This window comes from Balaenoptera ricei, chromosome 15, assembly GCF_028023285.1.
Source record: "Balaenoptera ricei isolate mBalRic1 chromosome 15, mBalRic1.hap2, whole genome shotgun sequence".
Lineage (NCBI taxonomy): Eukaryota > Metazoa > Chordata > Mammalia > Artiodactyla > Balaenopteridae > Balaenoptera > Balaenoptera ricei.
Window position 1 is genome coordinate 10,318,821 of NC_082653.1, and position 21,014 is coordinate 10,339,834.

A 21,014-nucleotide genomic window follows, 5' to 3' on the forward strand; every position below is an offset into this window, starting at 1 on the left:
CCCAGCCAATGCTTATTGAAGCCTCTGGGGCAGGCCTGGTGGTAACTTCCAGATGCACTTGGCCTTGGCTGCATTAGGGAAAGCAGGAAGGGGTTGTTCTGGCTGCTGTGTGTAGGAGGCCTTTTCCGGACTCTCCAGGGCTTGCTGTTTCCCAGAGATGCTGGGTTAGGCAGAGAAGTTTTCACTTTCCTTCCACAGCGCCTTCAGGTGAAACTCCTTAGGTGAGGGGCTTGCTTTGACTTCGGAGATGCCCTTCACTCGGGTACCAAGTGAAGATGGTAATTCGTAATTATTCTCTATTTCGGCTGGAGGTGGAAATAATTATCCAGCCAAAGAGACCAGTCTTCTTGAGTTGCAATCCGGAGGCCATCCTTTGCTTTGAAAAGATACAGTTAAGAATCTGCAAATGATCCCTCTAGCATCAGTGGTCTTGCTGTTTGTTCAGATTAAACTCATATTTTGCAGGGAACTAATACATACACCCCTCCCAGATTCACAATCAACGAATTTTTTTTTTCCTGCAGTGGGGGGAGATTTCCGGGGAAATAGTTTCCAAGCCAAATCCGATGGGAGGTGCTTTTTATAGTTTTTCTTGGCAAGGGGTGCTTCGTGGCTGCCAGATGGGTGTCTAAGTGACCACAGTGAAGGCCCCACAATCTACTTCTTAAAAATAAACTTTATTTTTTGGAACAGTTTTAGATTTACAGAAAAGTTGTAAAGATAGTACAGCGAGTTCTCATATACCCAGCACCGCACCAAGCTCCCTATATGATGAACATCTTACATTAGTAGATACATTTGTTATAATTAATGAGCCAATATCACGATACAGTATTATGAACCTAAGTCCATACTTTATTCACATTCAGACTGTCGTTTGTTTTTTTTTTTTTTTTTTTATGAGCTTGACAGTTTTGAGGAGTACTGATCAAGTACATTGTAGAATGTCCCTTCAGTGGGCTCTTATGTTTTTCTTATGGTTAGACAGGGCTATGGGTTTTGGGGGAGGGAGACCACAGAGGTAATGTGACCATTTCCATCACATCATATCAAGGGTACCTACTATCAACATGATTTATCACTATTGATGATGGCCTTGATCACCTGGCTGAGGTAGCCTTTGGCAGGTTCCTCCACTGTAAGGTTACTCCTTTCCGAACTGTGCTCTTTGGAAAGAGGTCACTATGTGCAGCCCCATTTAAGGAGTGAGGCATTATGCTCTGAAATCTGTAAAATAATGACCCCTTGCTGGGAAGTCGGCAGCACAGAAACATCATGGCTCAGGAAGAGAAGGGATGTCGTGAGCCTTGAGAGGCTAAAGCGAGCTGTACCAGATGTGGGTCTGGCTCACCCAGATGTTAATAGCAGTCCCCTCTCTCTTCTTCCACATGATGGACCTCCCCAAGGGCCAACACTAGCCGTTATCTTGCTATTGGGCTTTGTCCCAGGTGACAATATGTTGGTGATGCACATGAGGTGTTCTCCTTAACTCTGGGCATGGGCTTGGCAAAAAACCAAGGAGGGAAGAGGACTGCCTATGGGACAGATGTTGTCAGAAATTGGTGTCGGCACTTAGGGAATTTGGGGGAAGTCGGGTGCTCATTTTATGGAGCTTGAACATGTGGCAGATGTTTATTAGCTCATGTAGTACCCCTCCAACCCTAGCAGGTAGGCACTGTTGTCACCCTCGTTTTACAGAGGAGGATGCAAAGGCACAGAGAGGTGAAGGAATTTTCCCAAGAAAGCAGGGCTGGTAAATGGCAGAGCTGAAACATGAACCTGGCAGTCCTTCTCCAGAGCCTGTTTTCCGTTCCTCATTCCCTCTCTTGATGAGAGACACATGTAAAGCAGTTTGTTAGGGGCCTGGTACCATGCAAGACTGGAATTTAAAACATTTACCAGCAGCGTGATCTTGGAAAAGTCATTTAACCTCTCTGGACCTCTGTCTGCTCAGCTGTCACATGACTGAAATGATAGTACTCACCTCATAGTGTTGTTTGCCTTGAATGGCTTAACCCATTTAAATCAGTTAACACAGAGTGTGATTTCTTACTAGCTTTTTATTAAAGCCTTGATTTTGTTAATAGAGGTGTTCAGTAATGTGAGTCATTATTCATTTACTCATCCATCTAACTATTGAGCACCTATGGTGTTAGATCCTGGGGATATAATAGGAAATGAGACTCAGTCCCTGCCCTCAATGAGTTCGAGCCTCTAATTGTTTTCTCTCGTCTAATTGCATTGACTAGTACCTCCAGTAGCATCTACATGGTAGTGGAAAGTAGGCATCTGTGCTTTGTTCCTGACCCCAGCAGGAGTGCCTTCAGTGTTGGCTTTGGAATCGAGGCATATGTATTTAATTACGTTAAGGAAGTATTCATCCATTTCTATTTTCATGAGAGTTTTGATTAAGAATGGGAGTTGAGTTAGGCCGTAGACGTTTTAGCATCTATGGAAAAATATGATTTTATTCTTCTAAGATCACTTGTATTAATAGATTTCCTAATGTTGAAATATTCCTGGTATCAACCCCACTTGCTCACTGTGTATTATTTTCTTATGGTGATGGGGCCGGCATCTACTGGATAATATTTTGTTCAGGATTTCTTCTAGCAGTATGTATGAGTGATATTTGTCTGTAATGTCCTTTTTGGTATGCTGTTAGGTTTAAATTTCTTTCCTTCTCTATGTTCAGGAACAGCATGTGTATTATTGGGACTATCCAGTTTCTACAGTTGTGATAGAATTCCTCTGTGAAGCCATCTAGATCTGGTGCCTTTTCATGGGGGTGGTTCTGCGTTGGCTTTCTTGATTGTGTCTATGGGAACTGGTCTGTTTACGTTTTCTATTTCTACTGGAGTCAATTTTGGTAAACTTTATCTTTCTAAGAAATTATTTATTTCACCTATCTGGATTTTCAGATTTATTTGCTAGAGGCATTCAAAGTAAACGCTTATATTTTTCTACTGAGGGAGAGAGCTAAGTACGTAGTAATATTGATAGAAAGAACGGGGACAGGGCTATGGGAGTCCTGACCAGTGCTAAGTGCTACTGAGCCCACCTTGGAGGGGAGAGGTGTGCTGGCTGTTAGCAGACAGATCAGAAGTTTAATTTCTGTGTGTGTGCTTGTGAATTCAATGCATTCTTACTTCTCCCAACTTGTAATACACTGGGAGAGACGGGTTGGTCCTGGGAATACCCGGTCACCTCCAGAGGTGCCAGATCTCCTCCGGGCTGTGTTGGGACCGACATGTCAGGAGTGCTCGCTTCTAGTCTACCTCATTGGGTCTGGTGTGTCCCTCCTCTGATTCCTGGTAAGCCGATGCACGTGGCGTTAACTTTGACCTTTCAGAAAGGAAAATGGACTCCTGGTCATTGCTTGTAAAGTTTATTCTGGTGATCCTTAAACTTTTCGGGTCACAGCCCTTTGAAAGGCTGATAAAAGCCACAGATCCCATACGCTGTAGGAGCACACTGCACATGTGCACACTCTCCTGCACTGTCCCCCCCCCCCCCCAAATCCCCACCCCAACCAGCATCCCCTCTGCCCCCAGCGCACCTTTTATACCATTTCCAAGTAGAGTCACAGGCCCTGCTGGAGCCCTAACGTCCCCTGCACTTCGACTCAGGGCCACCTGCTCTCAACCCATTCACAGGGCACAATTTAAACCTCATTCTTTCAGCAAACACTCACTGAATGCTGGTTTTGTGCCAGGCCCTGTAGGGGTACAGAGACGAATGAGATGTGGTCCTGCCCTTGCCTGGCCCCCAGGCCAATGTGGGACACAGCCTGGTAAACAAATTGGGACAAATGAGGTGCTGGGATATAGTATCATGGGTTTTTTTTGGTGCTTACTAAAAATAGAGCTCTACCCTAAGCAAGCAGTTCGCTGAACACATGTGACATTCAGAGACGTTGCCGTCTGTGTCGAGTTAAGGACAGGCCTTAATAAGCCTGCTTTGTACAAATAGTGTCTCCAGGTGCAGCTGGAAAGGTGAAATGAGGGCTGAATTGAGCCGCGGCCTTGTCAAGGGAGTCAAAAGAACTAGGGAGAAAGTTGCCTTAATCACGCTTTACTATCGCACACATGCCATCCCAGCTTCCAAATTAAAGGCCTTCTGTTCTTAAGGTGGCCTTAGCTTTTGATCGGGAGTAGAGGTTCTTAAAATCTTAAAGCTGTGTTATTTGAGTTGGTTCCCAAGGCTTTTTAGTCCTGTACGGTGATGGGGTTGAATAAATTGGAAAAATGCAGCATTGGTGGCCAGTGGTCCTCAATCCTGGCTACACACTGGACTGTTCCAGCCGTACCCAGGACTGGTGAAGTCAGACTCCTTGGGGGTCAGTTAACTTTTGCTGAGAGTCATTGAGCGGTACATGGCAGGGCAGGCCTCGAACCCAGGCAGTTAGGACCCCAGGTCTCTGCCCTCAGCACTACAGCTCAGCCAGTATCTCACTGACTCCAGCTTTCCTGGGTCCCCTGTACGCCAGCATGGGGTGCATTCACCTCGTATATTTTGATATTTATATACTTATCAATTGTATGTTCACTGCTGTCCTAATGGGATTATACTCATAAAACATGCAACAAAAATCAAAGTGGGAAAGGACAGAATATAAACGGGAGTTCTGCCGTTCCTGTATTTCTTTCTACATCCCAGTGGATTGTCGTGCATGCCTCCTGGGGTACATGTTCCCCCCAACTCCAGGGGCCATTGGCTCAGCAAGTCAGAGCACCAGATCTGAAATCAGGAAATCCTGGTTTGAAATTCTGACTTAGCTGTCTCCTACCTGCGTGACCTTGGCCAAGCAAAAGTACCTGGCATTAGCAAGCATGCAATAAATCGTTGCCAAATAAATGGATGAAAAGTTGCATAATTCCTTATTAGTGGTATGCCTCAGGGCAGGTGATTTTGATCCTCTGCGCTTGTGTTTTCTCATCTGTGAAATGGGGGTGGTGATGGCAGGTTCCCACGAGGCAGTGTGATTAAGCGCGGGCAGCAGGGCTGTGTGAGTGTCAGGTGGCAGTGGTGGTGGGCTCTGAGATGTCTTCTGGCTCGCCTGACTTCTTGACAGCATTGGTTCCTTGGAGGAGAGAGTCTTTGCCTTGGCCTTTGATGAATCCTGAGTCTTGAGAGAAGATGCTCTTTGGAGAGGAGCCACTGGCCGTTGGGCTTCAGTCGGCATCACAGCAAGTTATCTAACTTACGTACGATCAGTTCTGACTCATCGGGCCCCTGCCTCAGCCCCAGAACTTGGCCAGCTGCAAAAGCTTTCTCAGTTGACCTGACTCGCAGGCTGCAAGGTTCCCTGCGGCTGCCTCTGTGAGAGGCAGGGCCTCCCCAGGTGTCCTGCCCTGGCCCCCCAGGACCCCCTGAGCCAGGGCCAGGAAGAGGCAGCCTTGGAAAGTGCAGCGTGATGGATGCCTTGTGGCTTCCCCCCACGAAGGGACTTCCTCTTTCCTCTCTGCCCAGCACAGGAAATAGCCCCGGGGCTCCGCAGAGCTCCAGCCAAACTCGGCTTCCCTGCGCTGGTGCGAGGTTCGGTTTTTGCCGATTGTTCCCAAACTGAGCTCAGGGAAGAAGGCAAGACTCGGCCCTGAGGCTCTTCCTGGGATGCGTCAGGGGCTGTCAGCTTTCCTACCTGGAGCAGAGCCCCACATGGGTTCCCCCAAAGCAAGAGGAACTGCCTTTGACTTTTTCCTGAACTTTTATTACGAACTTTTCCAAAAATATGGAAAAGTAGAGACAGTGGTATAGTTAACTCCCGTGTTCCCATGCGTTCAGCTTCAACAATCATCAACATAAGGCCGATCTTATTTCATCTCTGCCTCATTGTAGTCTCTGCATCTCCACTCCTGCTTACTTTATGTCACATTCCAGGTGGCATAATATTTTATTAATAAATAGTATGTAGCTCAAAAGTAAGGGCTCTTGAAAAAAAAATCAAATACCATTATCAAACCTGAAAAGGAATAATACCTAATTTCAAATGTCCAGTGTTTAAATTTCCTGCTTGTCTCACAAGGGTCTGTTTATGGTTAATTTGAACCAAGATCCAAACAAGATCCTCACATTGTAATTGGTTGACATGGCCATTTACGTCTCTTTTATTTTATAAAAATCCCCATCAGTCTGTTTTCTTGCCGTTTATTTGTTGAAGAAGCAGGGTCATTTTTCCTGTGCTGGTCTCCACGTGATGGATTTTGCCAGTGTCATCCCTGTGGTGTTTTTTAAACGTGTTCCTTTGTCCCTTGCATCTCCTATGGACTGGCATTTAGATCTAAAGTCCTGTGCCTTGGACTTTTAGTGCTTTTTTTCCTCTGCAAGAGAAATATATCAAAGGTAGACGGGAAGCTACAGGAAGAACAGAGAGATTGCATTTCCCGAGTTGGCATTTGGGGACCCTCCACGCGTCCTAATCTGAGGTTTTGGGAAAGAGCATTTTCTCACCTGGACCTGTTTTAGTTAATACGACATATTTCTAAAAGTCAGTCCTTCTGTGTGAATTTTAATTGAGCCACGCCTGAGTGAGCTGTCTGAAGTAAGAAAGTTGCCTGCAAAGCTCAGGATTTATAAAGGTCCTTATCAAAACAAACCTGCTTGGGTGTGCTGAAAAAGGGTGACCGTTAGACGAGGAGGTGGGGAACGCTTTAAGTCTGCAGTGCCTGCGAAAGTCATTGTAAAGACTTCAGAAAGGGGCTGTTTACCTGTGTGATCCTAAGAAGGTGGGATGAGGGTCTGAAATCCGCAACGGATTACATCACCTCCGTTGCCAAGGAGAAAGGAGGAATGTCATTAATGACCGGGCTTGGCAGGGGCCACGATGGATGAAGTGTGCCCGCCCTCGGGGAACACGGCACCAAAGTGAAAGCTCCTGGGGACGAGTGTAAATAAGGCACCCATCTGTCAATCAGGTATTAATTTTAAGTCTCTGCCCCTGGCCAAGGGTTATGGGGCCCCACTGTCTTCAAGGGGAAGTTTCCACTTGGATTTCAAGTTGCCTGAAAGAAAGGTGGAAATCAGCTTCGCAGGCCGTGACAGGGGTTGTAGGACTCCATAAAGGCTACAGCTCCTTGAGGGGCTGGCGTAAAGGTGAGGGGGCCTTTGCTGAGTGAGTTAGAGGAAGGAAAGCAAGGAAGGTGGCCGTGCCCCCTCCCATGTCCCCTTGTGCAGGGCTTTGACGGAGAGGCGGGGTAGCCACGCAAGCCCTTTTTCTGAGGGAGGATTATCTGAGGGCTACTTCTGGCTAATTCTTCTGACCAGATCTTTCCTTTTCCTTTTGGCGAGGAAGTCGCTCTCTGTTGAGCACTGCGTGACAAATGCGGAGAGACTGTCTTTTCTTAGAGACGGATCTCCCTGAAGCACAAGTTCAATCTCAAATGGCTGTCTTCTTGAAAAACGGAGGCAGTATGGCAAGGTGACCAGACAAGTAAAGTCTGATGTCATCATTTGATGGACTGTTACACAGAGATGCAAAAGAAACTGCAGCTGCATACGACATGGTTAAATCTCAGACATAAGGTTGAGGAAAACGGTGACATGCACGTCTCGTACGGTTTTATTTATACGATGATCAAAGCAGGCAAACCCCGGCTATAGTGAGAGAAGGCAGGTGAGCGGGTCCCCCTGAATGAGGGTTATTGGCTGGCGGGGGGGCCACCAGAGAACCCTCTGGCAGGATGGAAACATTCTATATCTTGATTGGTGGGTACACGGTGCATACATTTGTAAAAAGGCACGAGGTGTGCTTCTAATATCTGTGCATTTGACTGCATTTAAATGATGTCTCAGTTTGAACCCCAGCTCTGCCCCTGATTGTTTTTGTGACTTTGGGTGAATCCTCGCGGCCCTGAGTCTCAGGGCCCCCCTCTGTAACACAGAGGAGTTGATGGTTCCTGCTTCCCAGGGTGCTTGTAAACCCCAGCGAGAGAGGTAATACACGGGAAAACTCGAGGCGCAGTGAACGAATAAAAATAAGAAGGTCTTTGAACTTCTTAAAAGCACGAGGGCCCCATGGAATGACTTGCAACCGGTTCTTTCTATCCCAGTTTGAGGACAGAGGTGAGGTCTCATGTCTGCCAGATGCCTGGGCCCTGCTGCCCCCATCCAAAAGCTGACCTTGAGGCACATGGGTTGCAGATTCCATACATGTCTCTGCTTCTCTCCAAAAGGAATACGTGTCAGCCTGCGGGTGCGTGTGTTTTTGCAGACAGCCACGCCAGTAGCCAGTCTGTAAGGCTCGGTGCTTGCAAATTGTCCCGGGTCCTGGATCCTGTGTCCCAGGCGCCTGGCCTCATGGCGGGCTGCCTGGGAGGCAGGACCGAGCCCTCCTTTCTGCCCTGTCTGGTGCAGGCAGACAGCTGCCTTAGCTGGGGCAAGGTCAGCAAAGAGCATAGCGTTCAAGGTGGCTTTTTCTAGTGGTTCCACATTGACGAGACAGGATGGTAAACTGCCTCTCTTCCCTTTCTGGCATTTCTGGACCTGACTTATCTGGATGGAATTTCTCACCTCTCATGCCCTGCTTCTGTGTGTGTCATCTCTGAGTGATGGGTGTGACAACCTGATTCTCCGTCATTATTAATACACACGATCCATTGATTGGGAATCCAGTTACTGTTCGGCGTTTGTGCGTGGTGGGGGCAGTAGGGGCATGGGGGGCCCTTTGGAAAGTTTGCTAAGTGCTGAATTTATTACTTGAAGCACAACCTGTAACTTTTCAAAGAAGGTCTTTCCTACAGGTGGTGCAAGCTGCCAGATGAAAAATCCATCCACCTTTTGCTCCTCTTGGCATTTCCTGCAGCCCCCGACACAGAGGAGGTTATGAGAGGAGTGGGACGGAGGGAGGCGGGATTCCTTCCCTCCACCTTCCCCCCTGTCCTCTGGCTGCACATGTACAGTGCCAGGTTGTGGCATCCTAATGCTGCCGTGGCAACAGACTGTGACGTCTCAAACCCAGCGCCCGGAACTCACACCACCTTGGGGTGTGAGCTCATTGAGCGGTGGGTCTGTCACCTCAGACAGGGATGGACTGCAGCTCTGGGGCCCTGCTGCCAGCCTGAGGGGCATCTGGCCTCCAGACCGTGCCCTGGCTTCTCTCCTCCGAGTCGTTCAAACCTGAGAGCACCGGTTCGTGCAGTCCCTTTCCCCTTCCCCCTTCCCCCTTCCCCAAAGGACAGATGCCTCATGTAGGTTCCTTAGCTGGGTTTCTATTTTGGTCATTCTATTCTGCTTCCTGAAAATTCCACCCGCCTGTAGTTCTAGGCGGAGAAGATGTTCTCTTGCTGTTCCTTTTTTCAAAAGCGATCTGTTGGCTGGTGAGTTGGCGCTGGCGGCTGTCTCAGACTTGGCCGTGTGTCCTTAAGGGTGAGCAACAGGCCCGCCAGAGGCTCCAAGAGGGCAGGCACTGGCAGAGAGCTCCTTGTGGCCTGAGTGGGATTTTTAAATAATCGTTGACTCAATCCTGGGGCAAATGGAGGGATTGTGAGTATTCCAGAAGAAAGGAATCCGTGTCTTTAGTTGTCTAGGGCAGCCTACCTCATGATGGGGCTCCAGAGCAGTTCCTATTCTGGGGACACCTCATTTCTATGTGTTGGAGTTAAGGTATCACCATCCAGGACATATCCCCTTTCATGTGTTATGGGGGTGGAGGAGCTGGGTGGGCTGCCTGAGACTGAATCTGGCTCTGCCACTTAGAAGCTGTGTGACCTTGGGCAAATTAATCACCCTCTCTGAGCCTCACGTTCCCCATTTATGAAATGAGGAAACTCTATCACCTGCTTCGTAGGTCTTTCGTTAAGACAAACATTAGTATATGCTAAATGCATACATAGTGGTTCTTGGTATAAAGTATATGGTAGAGATGTGTTAGCGAGAATCACTTTTGTTACTGCAACTAGCTCACTGTGTCACTAACATTTTAGTAAGATTTAGTTGATCAGCTCCCAGGTACCCCAGAAGAGGGAGTACAAAGCATGGAGCGGAGGGGGTGTTCAGGCATTCTTTACTTATTCCACATATTTTCTGAAGGCTAGCAGAAAAAGAGAATTCCCAAAGTGCTGACCAATCCATTTTATTTTTATAAAAATTTCTTCCCTTTTTCTTTTTTAATGCTTTTGAAGGCACTTGGGGGCCAGTGTGTGTCACACTTTCAAGTTGTAAAATAAGGCAATGAAAGCAGAGCAAGGGGAGAATTTTCACTTAGAAGATCGTTCTTTCCATAATGATAATATGAGTATACTGGAAGGCCCCATTTACCGAGTGTTTATTTTGTGTGTTTTGGGCTTCATGTGGATAAGGTGAAACATCAGGTGGGTATTGTCACCAACCTCAGCAACTGTTATACACGAGGACTCAGAGGTCCCCCAGGTCACACAGCCGGGCGGGGGAGGGGGAGGGGTGAGCCGTGGAGCTGGGGGCCCCTAGCACTGTGTATGGACCGAGACCCGGCCCTCAGTGCAGACGCCTTGCTAGGGCGGGGCTGGAGTGGCCTCCGCAGCAGTCTTGTCCTGCGGTTTTTGGAGAGTGGCCAGAGATCTCCCCAAATATTCATGGGGCCTAGATGTTGGGGTGAGCACCTGGGAACTTGACGGAAGGAAGGGCGATGATATTTCGACTTTCAGATGTCTGCTGCACAAACGATTTACCTGCTAGGGCTGACGGGGATCAGATGTCTCATTTCTGAATCAGTTCAGGTTTGACTCGTGGATGGATGCTCCCAACATTCTTTGGGGCCTGGGCTGCGTGCAGGGCCCGGAACCGTGGGGCCTAGAGCAGTGGTTCCCAGCTGCGGGTGATTCTGCCTCGCAGGAGAAATTCGGCAATGCCTGGAGATGCTTCTGGTTGTTACAACTGAGAGAGGGGAGGGGGTGCTCCTGGCATCTAGTGGGTAGAGGCCAGGGGTGCTGCTGAATGTCCTGCAGCCTCACAGCAAAGAAGTCTGTAGCCCCCAGTGTCAGTAGTTCTGAGGCTGAGAACCCCTGGTCTCAGGTCTGCTGGGTTCAAGCTGTGAGACCTCGGGCAAGTTAATTCACCTCTTTGTGCCTCAGTTAACCCATCTATAAAAGGGGAGTAAACAGTGCCCGTCTCATAGGTTGTGAGAATTAAATAATTTACTCCAGGTAATGTGTTTACAGCAGAGCCTGGCATATAAATTCTCAGCACATGTTAGCTGCTGTTGCTGCCGCTGTTGTTATTATGATTGGCCTTTATCTGCCTTCAAAAAGCTCACTGTCTAGTAGGGAGACAGACAAGTGAATCTATACTTGATAGGCTTCACTACACGACTCTTTAGGTTCTGGCAACACTACAGAGTCTGTAGTGTCTGATCCAGCCGAGGGAGGGCTTTTAGGAAGAGGTGGCCCAAGTGAAATCTTGATGGACAAATAGTGGCTTGCTAGGAAAGGTGAGGACAGGAGGTATGGAAGGGTGTTCTGGGCATGGGGAACAGCATGTGCAAAAGCATGGAGGCACAGAGGACTGAGAGCAGCAACCTCTGAATCCCTCATCTCTGCCTCCACCTTCTGCCTCTTTTGGAATCCTAATGCCTCGAGTGTGGGCTGGGTACCTCACATGGCAAGTGGGATGGTCTCACGGGCCGCCCCAATGAGTACATTGCATATGCGGGTCATCCCCTTGGCAGGGCGCCTTCTCTTGAGTCAGGAGTGAGGCCTCCATCAGTTGCTACTGTGTCTTTAACGCCTTTCTTTCTGACACTTGCCGTTTCCTCCCCCCCCCCCACCCCACTTCCAGATTTAAAAAAGGCAGACTTTCTGGGGTCGTGGAAATGTCCTGCGTCATGATTGTGGTAGTGACAAGGGTGTAGAACATCTGGCAAAACTCACTGAACTCTGCACTCAAAATCTGTATGTATAAATGATACCTTATTTAAATAAAGAGCATCAAGGAGGAAAAAAAGTGGGCCTCAGGCTCAGAGCCTTTGGCTAGCAACAGTGTCTTGCTTGAATTTAGTAACTTTTATTTTGATTGTAGTTTTACCCTACCTTCTATTTATGGAGGTGACACTGATTTTCCATTTGTGGCATGGGTGTAAAGTTTCCGTAAAAAAAAAAAGAAAGTAATATGCGAACGAATTTAAATAGAAATATTAAGTGAATAATATTCACTGGTGGTACATGAATATAGCAAAGATCATGCAAGTGGTAAGAAAAGCAAGCTTTTTGGAAACCCTTCTGAGAGAATCTGGTACTTCTGAGATGAAATGAACTTGGCCCAGTGCTGTGTGGGCACAGTGAGGGAGCTATCTGCAAGGGTGGCAGTTGTTTACGGAGAAATAGTGAAGAATCCTAGCTACTTAAAGAAATATTTTAATCATGAGCCTTTTGTCTGTGAGAATTACTGTCAAATACCCAGGGAAATGAGAATTAAATGATTATAAATTACCTCCATTACTTGCTTGTGGGTAAGCTTTCAAACTCTTGGGGAGAGAAAAGAAAAAGAAACTCTGCTGCTTGGATTAATTAAAACCAATGTAAATGCTTTAAATGCTTTTGCTCAGCAAACTGGCCTTTCTCTTTTTCATTGCTGCCCCGGAGTGTTAGTGATGTGTGTTTTTATGGCAAAAAGTTTCTGTGACTTTCACATCAGCCCCGAGGGGGTGTTTCTGATAAGATGTAATGCAGTTTTTCTGATAAGGCTGGAATTTTTGCTAAGAGGCTTTCTGTGTTTTGTTTTGCTGGTTCGCAGGGCAATGGATTATCTGAATGTTGTCGGACATGGATTTGACCTGGATCTCTTCCTAGATTAAAAATCTATGCTCCGTTACCTGCCAGGAAGGCAGTGTGTGTGTGTGTGTGTGTGTGTGTGTGTGTGTGTGTGCAGGCACAAGCACAAGTTTATATTGAACTGCAGCTTTACAAGAACCCTAGACCCTATAGACTCTAGTTAGAAAAATGAAAGGACGTCAGAGCCAGAAGCAGCCAAGGAGACTGATCTGGTTTAACGCCGTCCGGTTACAAATGAGGAGGTTGAGACCTAGAGTGGGTGGGGGACTTTTCCAAGGTCACACAACTAGTTAGTGGCAGAGTAGGACTAGAACGCAATTTCCTGCTTCCTAAACCAAGTGTCATTGCTATATATCATGTTATGTCACCGCCCCCCGCCCCCTTAAAATAAATAAAATAAAAACATGTGCCTTTTGGAAATTATCTTTCTATTCCTCAATGTAGTACAGAAATCAGAGTCTCCTTTCTGCCTCTGCCCCTAATTACTTAGTTCTTCTCCCTGGAGGAAATCACTGTTACCTGTAACTTCCAGGGAAAGCCTGTGTACCCATAAGCATTGTGTGTGTGTATGTGTGTGTGTGTACACACTCACCCTCTGTTTCTATCCTATGCATACTGTGTGCATCTTTAACAATATCTTGTGGTCATTCTATATCAATGTAAAAAGAATGTTTTCAACCCTTTTTGTAACTGTATTGTATCTCACTATGTGAATGACAGAATTTAACCCATCCCCAGCTGATGCACAGTAGGTTGCTTCCAGTCTTTGGGGATTATAAACAGGGCTGGACTGACTAAACTTATGCATACCTGGTTTTGCGCGTGTGCTGGATAAATTTCTAAAAGTGACATTGCTTGGTTCCAAGTATACGTGCGTTTGGAATTTAGATAGATATTACCAAATCACCCTCTCTTAAGATGACGTCTTTCTACCTTTTGGTTTGGATGTTAGCATCTTTGAGGAGTAGTTTAAATATTTCATGCTTTATTCAGCAGACCGACAGATATTTTTGGAGGGTCTGCTTTGTGGCAGGTCCTGTCCAGTCGTTAGGAATACAGTGGGGGTGGTGGTGGTGAGAGAGTCCTCATGGAATTGACTGATTGGTGGAGGTGGGGCTGGGAGTTGGGGGAGAGGCAGATGATAAACAAGTAACCACAGAATTACTGAATTAGAATTGTGAGAAGTGCAGTGGAGCAGAGCAGGGAAGTGTGAGTGGGGTCTGATCTCGTCAAGAAGGTCAGAAGGACTTCTGAGAGCACATGACACTTTAGCCAAGCTTCAGCGAAGGAGCGGTTTTAGTTACGAAGAGGGCTGGGTGGGGGAGGAGTTGTTGAGCAGAGGGAACAGCAAGTGCAAAGGTCCTGAGGCAGAAAGGAGCTTGGCATTTTCTGAGAATGACAGCCAGTTTGGCTGGAGTCCGGAGAGAGAGGAGAGGGGGAGAGGGTAGAGAGAGGCAAGGCTAGAGGGGCAGGCAGAGGCTCAACCGGGCTGACCTAGTTGAGATTGTTTATCTTGATCCTAGGAGCTGTGGAAAGCCGTTTCTGGGCTCTCACCTGGGGTGGGGCACCACCTGAACCCTATGAGATCAGCTCAGCTAAACCAGATAGCACTTACCCCAGGATGGCCCAGAAAGGGCACCGAGGAAGTGGAGGATCACCTGTGTGCACCAACCAGCTCTGCTGTTATAGTGCAAAAGCCGGCCACAGGCTATGTGTAAACAAATAGGAGCGGCTTTGTTCCAATAAAACTTTACTTACACACGCAATCTGTGGGCCAACTTTGGTCCAGGGGCTGTAGTTTGCCTGCCCCTGATCTAGCAGCATGCGATTCTCTAAACAGATAATATCTGATGTGATGTGAGCTGCTAACAGGTGTCAGTGGAGAAAAGACGGCAGGGAAATGGGGTGGAGAATGACACAGGGGTGGGGATGGAGATGATCCTTTTGATGGGCCTGTCTAAGGAGCTGCTGACTGAGCAGGCATGTGAAGGAATTAAGGGAAGCAGCCAGGTGAAGATCTTGGGGGGAGAGTTTCTAGGGAGAGGGAGCTCCACAGCAGGAGCTGCTTGAAGAATGGTGAGGATGTCAGCAGGGCTGGTGCTGAGTCAGCTTGGGGAAAAGTGGGGAGAGTGGGAGTAGTGAGACAGGCCAGGGCCAGGGGACGAGTGTGTTAAGGACTGTCCTGGGGACATCTAGGGAAGCCTTTAAAGTGGGTTTCACTTTACAATGGACATTTCAATAGATGTCTGCGTGGAGAACAGACCATAGAGGGTGAGTGTAGAAATGGGGAGACCAGGGAGGAGGTGACGGCAACAGTCCAAGTGGAAGAGGGTGGCGGGAGGTGGTGACACATGAATTTGGTTCACGTTTTAATAGAGCGGTCAGGCTTTGCTGATGGACTGGATGTAAGGGCATGAGAGAAGAGTCGAGGCTGACCCAAGTAACGACAGAGAGGGTGGAGGGGCCTCTGTTGAGCTGGGGAGCTTGCAGGAGGAGCGGGGTGTGGGATGGTGGGAACAAATAGCTAGTTCCCTCACTAATCTCACTCTCCAGCCACGGGTTCTTTCGAGGTGGCAGCAGAAGCCTGAGCTAGGTGGCCACGATTAAAGAAAAAAATTAGATCATTCTGTATCCACTGATTTTACTAGTTTGGGAGGCTCTATAGCTATGGCTCTGTCTTTTGGGGGCCAAGTAGCTTTTCTGGGGGATTTCTAATCCTGTTCATTCTGTATTTGGGTGAATCTCTTCCCCTCCCTGGACCTCAGTTTCCTCATCTGTAAAATGGCACAAGATGAGATATGGCTCAGGAGTCCTGGTTGTAAATTAAGTCACTTTTTTACATGTGGGCATAAACATTTGGGATTTGAACCCAGAGCTTCATGGTCTCCGGAGCTTCTGCGGCCTCCCCCTGCATCTTGTAGCTGTATCATACAGGTAGAAAGAGCAGATGGGCCTAGGTCAGTGTTTTTCAAACTCTGGGTCATGACCCACTGGTGGGACAGGAAATCTGTTTAATGAGTTATGACCAGAATTTAAACAAAATAACCCCAGACAGGAGGATAGATAAGAGTGCATCATACGTAGCAGGGTAAGTATTGTTTTGGGAAGCTTTTGTTTCAGTTGCCAGTGAATATGATGGTGTGAACTGAATTGTGAAATAAAATCACATTTCTTTTAAGGGTTGCGCTGAAACAAAAGTTTGGAAGCTGTTAGCCCAGCCAGCCATCCAGGTCTCTGGCTGCTGCTGCACGGCTTGGACCAGCTGTGCTTGTGCACCTGCACTAAAATCCTTCCGCTTTGATCTCTCCGTTCAAGGAATCTGGGATGAAGTGGCCTCACTTTCCTTCTGTGAGGGAAGGAGTGTCTAGCTCTGGGGTTTGGTGTGGTGGGGATTAAAAATAAAAAATAACAGGAGACAAAACCCAATCTGTGATTGCTCTGCATCCGGAGTTGTGTTTTAGAGGCTTAAAAAGACCCCTCCCTCCCCCCTTCTCTTTCCAGAAGAACCGAATGCACATAAGGTCGCCAGCCCACCCTCCGGACTCGCATACCCCGATGATGTCCTGGACTATGGCCTCAAGCCATACAGCCCCCTAGCCAGTCTCTCTGGCGAGCCCCCCCGCCGGTTGGGAGAGCCGGATAGGGTAGGGCCCCAGAACTTTCTGTGCCCTGCCAAGCCAGCGGGGGCCTCGGGCCTGAGCCCTCGGATCGAGATCACTCCATCCCACGAACTGATGCAGGCAGGGGGGCCCTTCCGCGTGAGAGACACTGGCCTCCTGGTGGAGCAGCCGCCCCTGCCGGGGGTGGGCGCCAGCCCGAGGTTCACGCTGCCCGTGCCCGGCTTCGAGGGCTACCGCGAGCCGCTTTGCTTGAGCCCCGCTAGCAGCGGCTCCTCTGCCAGCTTCATTTCCGACACCTTCTCCCCCTACACCTCGCCCTGCGTCTCGCCCAATAACGGCGGGCCCGACGACCTGTGTCCCCAGTTTCAAAACATCCCTGCTCATTATTCCCCCAGAACCTCGCCAATAATGTCACCTCGAACCGGCCTCGCTGAGGACAGCTGCCTGGGCCGCCACTCGCCCGTGCCCCGTCCGGCCTCCCGCTCCTCGTCGCCTGGTACCAAGCGGAGGCATTCGTGCGCTGGGGCCTTGGTTGCCCCGCTGCCCGGAGCCTCACCCCAGCGCTCGCGGAGCCCCTCGCCGCAGCCCCGGGACGACGGCGCCCCTGCCGGGTACCCCCCCGCGGCTGGCTCTGCCGTCCTCATGGATGCCCTGAACAGCCTCGCTGCCGACTCGCCCTGTGGGATCCCCACCAAGATGTGGAAGACCAGCCCCGACCCGTCGCCGGTGTCCACCGCCCCGTCCAAGGCTGGCCTGCCCCGCCACATCTACCCGGCCGTGGAGTTCCTGGGGCCCTGCGAGCAGGAGGAGAGGAGGAACTCAGCCCCCGAGTCCATCTTGCTGGTGCCACCAACTTGGCCCAAGCAGCTGGTGCCCGCCATTCCCATCTGCAGGTGAGTCAGGCTTTGAAAACGATGTATTCCATGGTCCAGTTTTAAGAGAAGGTTTTCTGGTTATGAGCATGGGATTCAGAGTTGGCTAGACTGGTCTTAAATCCTGGCTCTCCATTTACTGGCTGCCAGACCTTGAAAAGGAAGTTAAATTCTCTGGGAAAACAAAACAAAACTCTGAGCTGCAGTTTTCCCATCTGTAAAATGGGTGTGTTCCTGACTTACTGGGTGGTTGTTAGGAGGATGCAGTCTTCGGATGCATGTGATTGCTCATATGACACTGAGCTCATTCATGCATTCACTTATTTAACAAGTATTTATCAAACACCTACTATGTGCCAGGCACTGTTACAGGTGTTGGGGAGACAGTGTGAACAAAATGGGAAAAAAAATTCTGCCTTCGTGGAGCTGACGTTCTAGTAAGCTCAAAGCAAACCTGAACACGTGGAATTTGCTATCTTATTATAAGAGGAATTGATGTTTGTTGGCATCTGCTATGTGCCTCAGTATTGCAATCAGTGATATGGAGGCCTTCAAAAAATGTGGGAGCCATAATCCTCAAGGAGCTTAAAATCTTGGCAAGCTGAAGAGATGCATGAATAGCAGCATGTAGGCTTGGGGTCTCCAGGGATGGATCTGAGTCCTGGCTCTGCCACTCACTGGCTGTGTGATCATGGGCATGTCTGCTGCTGCCATCCTGCTGTGCCCATAACAGACATCACTAATCATGCAGGGCCCTCTTTCTCATTGAGCACCTTTTGGATGCCGTGCCCAGGGCAGACATTGCTAATCAATCAGGACCTTCATTCTCATTGAGCACCTTTCTGGGCCTTGGTTCATTTCCTGTGAGATGAGGATAATAATAGTACCTACCGCATGGTTTTTTTGTTTTTGTTTTTTTTTAAGGATTAGGTGAGATAATATATATCAAACTCTTAGCATAGGACCTACATAGCTAAGAGCTCATGAAAGAGACAGCTGTTATTGTTATCGGGGAATCTTATCCTTATAGAGGAAGCACTTTGTTGCTTCCTCACTGATGAGCCGTGTGCTAGGAGATTGAGTCCCCAATAGCTGTTAGAGTGATGATAGTGACAATAATAATCACCAACATTTCAGGATGCTAGCTGTGTGCCAGGCACACTTCTGAGTACTCTCTCTGGATTATTTCATGTTATTCTCACATAAACCTGGTTTGGTTATATATTTATCTTCATTTTGATAATAAGGAAAATGAGGTACACAGATTAGGAGCAGAGATTAATTTATCTGCTTTATTAGGTGAAGAATCTAAGCTTTATGCTATCCCCATTATCCCAATCGTTTTCAAAGTGTTATTTGCTTTTAGCAAATGGAAGCCTCTTCTTTTCAAATAAAATGTTGAATGCCAAAATAGGTAATGTAGAGCTGTTTTGATTGATGGGGGGTTGAGAGTAGCCTAGGGCCGTGCCCACTGGGCCTGGCTTCCCCACGCCCACCTGCCCCCAACCCCGACCGAAATGGACTGAATGGAGCTTCTGGTCTGATGTTTCCTCCAAAGCAGGTTCTGAGAACACTAGTGCCATCATAGGTCAGTCAGTCCCTTAAGGAAAGGAGTTTCTGGGTTTAATAGAGTTTAATAGACACCTTTGTGTAGGGACCGCTCCCTGCTGTGGACAGAATGTGCGGTGATTTCAAAGGCCATCTGACCACAGAGTTCTGAGACTAAAGTTTCCTGGAGCCACCTTAGGAATGCTGATCAAGATCAACGCCTGGTGCAGGTTGAGAAACTGGGGCTCAGAGAGGTGAAGTGATACGCCCATCAGCACCCAGCTAGTTCATGACCAAGTTGGAAATCAGAATTTGAGATTCCTGACTCCTTGTTATTTCTGGTCAACTCCTTGATCAGTCTCCAAAACATGACTTATTTGGGAATGAGGAGGAACATTAATATAAAATACGATTGTGAGGCATTTATCTGAGACTTTACTGTATATAAAATCCTTCCCTCTCCATTATGTGGCTTGATCTGAGAGGTTCTGATGAGTTAGAATCCTTTAGTCCCTAGCAAGTGCCAATCTGTGCCAGCCAGTGAGATATTTGCAAGAATTTTCTATTCGATTGAGAAGATAGAGCATTCAAAGAAGTCTCACGATGATATTTCTCTCAGGGAGTGTGGATAACTCAGCAGGGGGCTGGAATTCAAATGCAGGATGTCAGACTGGCTCCAATGGTCTGAGTCTTAAGATTATATTTCGGTTGTCAAACACCTATTCCAGAACCAAACAAAATTAGAAGTTGATACTTAGGGATATTCCATTGAATCTTCTACTCACTAAATGTTTTGATTCGTACAGGGGTGGAGTGATTTTTTAATGAACCTTATTTTGCTAACTTTAGAAAATTTTAACTTGCATACATGAGAATAAGAGTATTTAACATATATGGCACCTTGGATGTAGACAGAAGCTTGAAGGCATCTTGGAACTGTAACTAAGGTAGAAATAAAGGCACTTTAGACACCTGAGACTTCAGAGTTAAAGGGGCTTCAGGAGGCAATGTGGTTATAAAGAAGGGCTGGAGATATGCTTGCATAGTGAGGATGGAATTGTAAGTTGGATTGTATGTTCAAGTTCGGCTCTGGCACTGATGGAGTTTGTGGGGCTTCTGCCCCCCTCCACTCTCCCCTTGGAATTGCTGTAAGAGAGAAGGGATAGAATTGGCCTCCCTGCAAATGTTTAATTAAGTCCAGTTGATAATGTTAGCTTCTAGCAGTTTTGGGCTTAGCAGGAAAGACTGTCCTGATTAGATTAATGTTTTCTCCTGCATGTGAAAAATCAGGACATAGTGACACAAATCCATGCATTTGCAACTTCAAAGCTACTTTGAACATACGGGTGTTCTTTGAAATAAAACTGCTTGTTCATTCATCCATTTATCCTTCCATTCATTCGTCCGCCCACCCACTGAATATTCACTGACGACCTAGCAAATCTCAGGCATTGCTCTAGACTCATTCCATCAATGAGGTATTTTCTTGGGCCTATTTTAAATAAATTAATAAGATAAGAGACAGTGTAGAGATGTGGAAGGAGCACTGGACCGGGAGTCAAGAGACTTAAGTTGGAGCCTTGGCTGTGTCTTGCTCTGTGATCTTGGGAAAATGTCTTTAGGTTCTCTTGGGCTCTGAGTGAATGGTCTAGATAGATTGTCAAGACTTCATTCACCTCTTCAATGACCTAATTCTAACCTCATATCAAGTACCTGATGTGTGTGCTGGGTAGGGTTGAGACTGTATAATAAAATGAAACTTAACGTAATACCCTCAAAGATTTTACAAATTCAGATGCCAAAGCATACATATCCAATACCATTAATACTGTAGTCAGATCGTCTGCAGGAAGTAACTATTTATTTGAAATATACACTATATTACATGAAAAAATAATTATAGCTAATATTTATTGAGCAGTTATTGTGCTTAAGCTCTTTATATGATCTCAGTATCCCCATTTCACAGTTGAAGGAGACTAAGGCCTAGGGAGATAGAGGCATTTGCTCTAAGTCACACAGGTAGGTAGAGGTGGAGCTGGGACTTGAACTTGGGTGTGTAACTCCAGTCATGCTCTTGACCTTTACTCCTCATTTAATTGTAGGAAGTCTGAGTGGTTTGGCTCATCCATACCAAAACCAGACACCTCTCTGTGGTTAGATGTTCTACACTTGACCCAAGAAGTAATGATTGTGACTGGGAATGGCCTCTCCCTAAATTTACTTTTATTTGA

The 21,014-nt window shown here is 47.5% G+C and overlaps 1 protein-coding gene across 7 annotated transcripts in view; it reads left to right on the forward strand.

Moving 5' to 3' along the window:
• The window catches only part of NFATC2 (nuclear factor of activated T cells 2), a 179,371-nt gene that overhangs the window by 16,238 nt on the left and 142,119 nt on the right, over positions 1-21,014 (forward strand). For 5 of the 7 annotated variants that reach the window (XR_009497575.1, XM_059896777.1, XM_059896775.1 and 2 more), the window contains exon 2: positions 16,242-17,253. Coding sequence is in view for 6 of the 7 variants with exons in the window: in XM_059896777.1 (XP_059752760.1) it covers positions 16,242-17,253 (1,012 nt within the window). In the remaining variant the exon portion in view is untranslated. The remainder of the gene's footprint in view (positions 1-16,241; positions 17,254-21,014) is intronic. The other 2 variants (XM_059896778.1, XM_059896779.1) reach the window with 1 other exon arrangement.